The 6,798-nt window shown below is 43.1% G+C and overlaps 1 protein-coding gene across 1 annotated transcript in view; it reads right to left on the bottom strand.

Moving 5' to 3' along the window:
- Prkdc (protein kinase, DNA-activated, catalytic polypeptide) overlaps positions 1–6,798 on the bottom strand; it is a 188,415-nt gene that overhangs the window by 78,820 nt on the left and 102,797 nt on the right. The window contains exons 44-48 of the mRNA XM_023717692.1: positions 5,904–5,969; positions 4,890–4,962; positions 3,072–3,217; positions 2,436–2,573; positions 2,133–2,252 (exon numbers count right to left, since the gene is read on the bottom strand). Of these exons, the coding sequence (XP_023573460.1) occupies positions 2,133–2,252; positions 2,436–2,573; positions 3,072–3,217; positions 4,890–4,962; positions 5,904–5,969 (543 nt within the window). The remainder of the gene's footprint in view (positions 1–2,132; positions 2,253–2,435; positions 2,574–3,071; positions 3,218–4,889; positions 4,963–5,903; positions 5,970–6,798) is intronic.

The raw sequence follows: 6,798 nt of genomic DNA, 5'->3' as shown, positions 1-6,798 counted from the left end.
AAAAGAAAAGAAAGAAAGAAAGAAAGAAATCACCACACTTGTGCACATAGGTCTACATGGTCTTATTTACAAGCAGCATGTATGAACTTATTTACTATGTTATTAAACTGTAACAAATACTTGAAAGTTAAATATTACAAATAAATGCAAATGTAAGTCCCATTCTTTTTCCCCTAAGCAGACTGCTTGGGGCACTGCCTCTGGGAAGCACTACCCTGACAGCAACAGGCTTCAGGTGCGCACGGCTCCAGGCTCGGGCCCAGTGCAGAGCCGGGGAGCAGCCTCACACCCACGCGGACGCCAAGTGCAGCCAGCATCCTCGTCAGCCTGCTGCCGTGCTCAGCCCCACCGAGAGGACCCCAAAATATCTGGCTCCTTTTTAACAGCTATCTAGATCTAGTACTAGGATGCAAGAGAAATCACACTACACCCCCGGTCTCATAGAATGATTTGTGACTCCCCAAAGGCCATATCCCCAGTAAGGTCTCAGAATGCGACTTTATTTGGAGGCAGTTTCTGCAGCACTGAGGCCTGAACACAGAGCTCTGTGCATCTAGGCAAATGCTCACTCCAGCACTGAGTTACGTCCGCATTCCTTTTTTGCATTATTATTTTTCTAATTTTGATGCAGGGTCTCACTAAATGGCCTAGGCTGGCCTCAAACTTCGAACCCTTCTGCCTCAGCTGCCACAGGAGCTGGACTCAGAGGTTTGTGCCACCATAACCAATCAGAGACAGGATTTATGGAGGGAAATAAAGTAAGGGGACTGGGGAGAGAGTTCAGTGGTCTAGGCACCCGTCCAGCAAGCGCAAGGACCCAGGTTCAATCCCTGGAACCACAGGCCATGCTGGCCAGAGAACCCTGGGCGTGCCATACTGGTCCCGAAACCCCAGGCATGATGGAGCACGCCTGTAATCCCAGCATGCAAAGAGGAAGACAATGTAAAACCACAATGCCACCCATATGCCAAAATGCCCGAGGTAACCAAAAGAGGGGTGAAGCTGGGATCAGATGCCCCCTAGTAGCACTCTTTAGCGACATCTGGCCTTCAGAGCCATTGTTTAAGCCCCACTGTTATCGTATGACGGCAACTGGGAACAAAAACTTCAGCAGTACCAAAGGAAAGCCATCCCTGCTGCAGTCCCCAGCAGCCTCTCCGCTTACATCTACCGAACCTCCTAGGAAGACGCTACTGGACGAAGCCTGTAGCATCACCTCCGCACCTACAGGGTTTCAGGGGCTCACTGCCACTCAGCAAGTGAGCCAGCCTCACTGGAGCCCTGGCAGCCTGGCCCAGCTCATCCTCCAGACCACGTCCCCGTAGTGCACAGGACCGGTACAGACGCACTCCCTCTCAGGGCTCCTTTGTGTTCGTACAGCTACTGTACAGAACACAAACTCCCACCACACTTAACCACGCTCAGCTCTAGGGCTCTGTCCAAGGTCCACTTCACTCCCCCTGGCGCATGCTCTGTGTAAACTAATGCACTCAGCACCTAGCCTCTTTCCCTGAAAATAAGACTCAGGCAGAAAATAATCAAGCAAGAAAACTATAGAGATCAAAAATGCCAGCCTTGGGGCTGGAGAGATGGCTCAGTGGAATAAGCGCTTCCTTGGTAAGTGCAAGGGCCTGAGTTCAATGCCCGGTTCCACCAAGAAAAGAAAAAATAAAAATTAAAAAAAAGCCAGGCTCAATCAGCCTGTCCTTGCCTTATCTGCCACCCCTACTCTTGCTTGGTGGCAACTCTGTTAAGGCAGGTTTGCTCTTTAGTTTCCAAGGTTAATTGTTTTCCAGCTAGGTCTTATTCTCAGGAAGACATGGTACCTAGGAGAAAAAGCAACTATTTTTTTATAGAGAGTTAACAGAAATATATTCACCCATTTTTATGCTATGACATCAGAGAAGCATTAAGAAGGCTGCCATGTACACTTTATGTAAAGTTCACTTCTAACTCCAGAGAGGTTAATTTACATGCTTAAGAAAAGAATGAACAAGTAGGTAATACAGCTCACTAACTTACTGACAGGACAAGATGTCATGCTCTTGCCCTTTAGAACTTATTTCACTTGGTATTATTTTTAAAGTATATGCAGAGAACTGCAATGAGTTATGAAACAAATAATAATTTACCTCTTCTGTATTAATAATAAGCTTGGCTAAGAAGAGACGAATATTTAATGGCACTGATGGATTTCCTAATTTGTCATGAAGAAACTTCATCCAAGGAGGAAGATCTTTTGACACTGAACTCTGAAATAAAACACAAAACTATCTTAAACAGTAGAACAGAAGAAGCTCACATTTTAAGAAATTGACAAACAAAGACATGGACAGCAAAAGTGTTTGATATGCAGAGTCACGACTTCAACATGAAAATTTAATTCACAATTCGACATCAATAAACAGACAACATAACCATAGCAGAAAACACACCTCTTCCCCTTTGGGCGAGACCAGATTGCTCTGCATGTGCCTAACCAGCGCTGTCATGGCGGCCATGCACTCGTGCTGATTGAGCTCATCCAGCTCTAACTCCACGACATCATCTGGGACCTGAGGGTCATGACGATCCTGTGAAGATGGAGAATGCAATGCTGCACAGTAGGTCTCTAGATGGCAGCAAACAGAGGGGCTGATACTCTGCATGTTTTGGGCAACTTGGATGCACACGCTTAGTAAACAGCTAAGAAGTAAACAGGACCTCCAAGCTTCCCCTACATTGCACGATTCCCTCCTGGAGCCCTCTGTCAGGTCACCGCCCGGGGCAGTGCCTCAGGTCACGCTCCCCACTGCTGCAGCCCTGCGTTAGCAGTCACTCCCGAGGTCACACTGGTTGAGCATCTCTGCCTTGACCCCGGCCTCCTGACTTCCTTCCTGTGCTGAGGAACCGACTGCTGTCAGGAGGATGAAAGTTCAAGGCTTAGATCTTGGAGAATTCTCAGGATGAACTTTCCAGAGATGACTGAGAGAGAAATGACATGCCACAGCTAGGGCAGGATACAGCTGTGACCCAGACCCCCTTCTTTACAAACGCCAACAATCGTCCTTTAATATGGGAAAGGTGATCACCCGTCTCCGAAAACGAGCAGCAGATTTAGGGTCCTGAGAGTTGTATGAATAGCTCTGAACTCCAGTTGAGAAATCAAACTGACTCATTTCCTCACTCAGGCTGCTGTCTGCCAAGTATGACAGGGAAGACATGTAATAAGGACCATCTGAAATACAGAAAGAAGATGCGCGCATTTAATCAGAACGAGATGAAAGTCCTTAAGCTCGAATCATTAAAATTAAAGGATACTTTTACCTAAGACTTCCGACAATCCCAGGATTCTTTGCCTTTTGGCAAATTAACGAATGAGGAAAAGCCTTCCTTTCGCTTTTGCCATAATGTAGTAGTTACTGTTACGAAGATGTTACACTAGATCCAATTTTAACAGGATTTCTTTGCATTTAAAACTTTCAATGAGGAGCAGGGAGATAGCTCAGAATAAGCGCTTCCCTGGCAAGCGCACGGGCCTGAGTTCAATCCCCGGTTCCGCAAATAAATAAATAAATAAACTTTCTTTTTCTTTTTTTTTTTTTTTGTGTGTGTGTGTGTGTGTGTGTGAAACCGGGGATTGAACTCAGACCCTTGCACTTACCAAGGAAGTGCTTATTACACTGAGCGATCTCCCCGGCCCCAAATAAAACTTTCACTGACACACACTTTGCCTGTAACAAAAATGTAGGAAAAAATGATTGCTGAAAAGTGCTTAGGCAAAATATGTATGAGTACAGAAAATAGGTTCATGTTTTTTCCTGAAATCAAGACATGGTGATTAAAGCTATCAAGAAAACTTACATAAGAAAAGAGAAGTTAGGACAACATCATTTTCTATAGGGAGGCCAGGCTGATTTGAAACAAAATGCCACGAGGCACGCAGATGCTCAGACCTGGGGTATTACCAGGAAACTGGTGCAGATGCCAAGCGCCCAAAGGCAGTCCAGCGCTCACAAGGCCTTGGCAGGGGCTGTGCTGCTGGGGCAGCGTGGGCAGGACAGAGGGCAACGGGAGAGCGGGCAAGCAGGGCAAAGGCCAGGAGCGGCTCTGCTCTGAGGAAGACGGAAAAGCCTGGGAAGCCTAGCAAGAGAAGTGGCAGGACAGCACTCGGCGGCCAACACAGATCTACATTTAATCTAAGCATGACAAGTAATCTAAGTAATGAACATAATCCACATAAAAGTGAACAGCAAGGCAGTCTTATCCATCTGGCCACTTGGACATGGCTTTTTTGGCAGAACCGGGGACTGAACTCAGACCCTTACTGAGCCATCTCCCCGGCCCCCCACCTGGCCACTTGGAGACCTTTTTATGTAGTTAAATTTAGTTAATTACATTTCTTTCAAAACATAATTCCAGTTGTAACTATTAAAAGTTTCAAAAACTGAATTCCAATGTTTTGGAATACTCTAAAATACTTGGAATATTTTGAAATATTTTCTATTTACATAAACAAATACAAACTATCAAAAACTTTCTAGGGACTGAGGAGATAGCTTGGCAGTCGAAGCGCCTGCCTGGCAAGCACAAGGTCTCTAGTTCCATCCCCAGTACTACAAAAATAAAATAAAAATAAACTTATTTGGTACAGAGTCTCACTATGCAGTTTGGATTCACAGTAATCCTCCTGTCTCAGCCTCCTCAGCGCTGGGATTACAGGCTTGCACCACCACACCCAGTTTTAGGGACTAGCTCACTGCAGGGCTGGCATGACATGCAGTAGTAGGGATTGAACCAGGATCTTTGCACTTGCTGGGCAGGTGCTTAGACCACTGAGCTATCTCCCCGATCCCTAAACAAACTTAAAAAAAAATAAAAATTTTCTAGCCATTCTGAAAATATCCTACCTGAATCTTCATTTGCAGCCTCTCTGGCTTCTTTCCTAATTTCAATGTACTTTTTTCTTCTTTCCATAGGAACCTATTAGACAAAGCAAATACAACACTTAAAATATATTTGAATCATGCTCACACCTTATTTTAATAACAACCTGGCAAAACCAAATTACTAATTTTTAAAAACACTTTCATCAAATTTTAAAGAAATCAAAAGTATCTATTATGTGTGTGTACCATATAAAGTAAAAGTAAATACAACTATAAAGATACATTACACACTTGTGTGTCCCTTCTGAAAAGCCTTCTGGGCTGCGCCTAGCAGCTTCTCCTACTGACATTCTTTCCTTCACAAGTCAAGAGAAGGAAAATTCCAACTCTAATGAGTTTCCTTATAGCTGCTAGAGATTATCACTCCCTGAGTGAGATGTATTTTAGTAGACAGCATATTGTAATTGTGTGTAAACTTGTACACAATTGTGTAACTGTGTATAAATTGTGTGTAAATTTCATATGCATTCATATGCTTTGCCTTTAGTATTGGTATTTATGGAGAGGTAACTAGTGTATTGCAAATGCTTAACAATTTGGATGCAATAAATTTGTTTAAAGCTTTTTTCTTGTTCAAGCATTTAATTTTAATTACAATGCATCTTTCATAAGAACTCAAAAATTTGTTAGAATCAAGGAACATGGGCTACTTTGTAGCTAAAGAAGTTTTAACATTCGTGAAATTGAAGAGTAAATGCTTTAAATTCCCAAATCATGTATACATATATGTATATATATATAATTATTTGAGAGTTTTACAATAAATTCACTTTTTCTTAAAAAAAAAAAAAGAGAGACAGATTATCACTGAAACTGCTAGGGTTTATAGTTGCCGGCTGTATAGATGAGCACAACTCTGCCAGGTTTTACAGCTGAAAGTAGATTTGAACACTTAACATGTTCCATACAGTATCTGTTTCTCTCCAGGAGTACTTGGTGTTTTAGTTTACAAATAAAACTGAAATTTACACTTACCTCAACTTCTATGGGAAATGTATAGCAGCGATTCAGGTCTATCAGATTTTCAAAAATAAACAAGTTCTATAAATAAAAAAATATAAACAAATACTGAAAATATCTGAATGGCAGGTATTGTTTGTTTCCTTTTGTGTTGTTATGGTACCAAGGACTGAACCCAAAGCTTTATTGCCAAGCTACGTCCCTATCTCTCCTTAAAATGTTTTATGTTTGAGACTAAGTCCTACTAAGTCACTAAACTGCCCAGTCTGGGCTTTTAATCCTCCTTCAGTCTCCTAGAGTGCTGGGATTGTAGGTATGTGAGATTGTTATTTTTTTTTTAATTTTAATTTTATTCCTTGGATATAGGGTCTCATTATGCAGTTTGGACTCATAGTAATCCTTCTATCTCAATCTACCCAGCGCTGGGATTATAGGCATGGGCCACCACACCCAGTTTCAGGGTGGCACAGAGCGCCTGGGGTTCTGGGGCCTGCACAGCATGGGGTACTGGGGATGGAACTAGGGACCTTGTGCTTGCCAGGCAGGTATTTAGACCACTGAGCTATCTCCCCAGACTGAGATCCTTACTATTGATGCTAATTATGGAATTAATTCTACTCGATAATTTTCATACAAGAATGTTAGCTTTAAAATACATCTGTGCAGGGCCGGCCAAATAGCTCAGGGGCTTCGATCCCTGGGCCTGAGGTGCTGGCCCCGCCCCCAGGGCATACTGGGATAGCAATTAAGACTGGGCATGGTGGTGCATGCCTGTAATTCCAGCTCTTGGGAGGCTGCAAACAGGCAGATCACTACGAGTCCGATCTAGTAGTGAGACACCCTGCAGACCCTTCCCTAAAATACAAAAAAAATAAATAAAATCAATCTGTGTAGAAAAAAAAAAAAAAAA

This window comes from Octodon degus, unplaced genomic scaffold (genome assembly GCF_000260255.1).
Source record: "Octodon degus isolate 3935 unplaced genomic scaffold, OctDeg1.0 scaffold00054, whole genome shotgun sequence".
NCBI classification, from domain to species: Eukaryota; Metazoa; Chordata; class Mammalia; order Rodentia; family Octodontidae; genus Octodon; species Octodon degus.
Note: the sequence above shows the minus strand (reverse complement) of the source record. Positions and strands in the feature narration are given on the sequence as shown.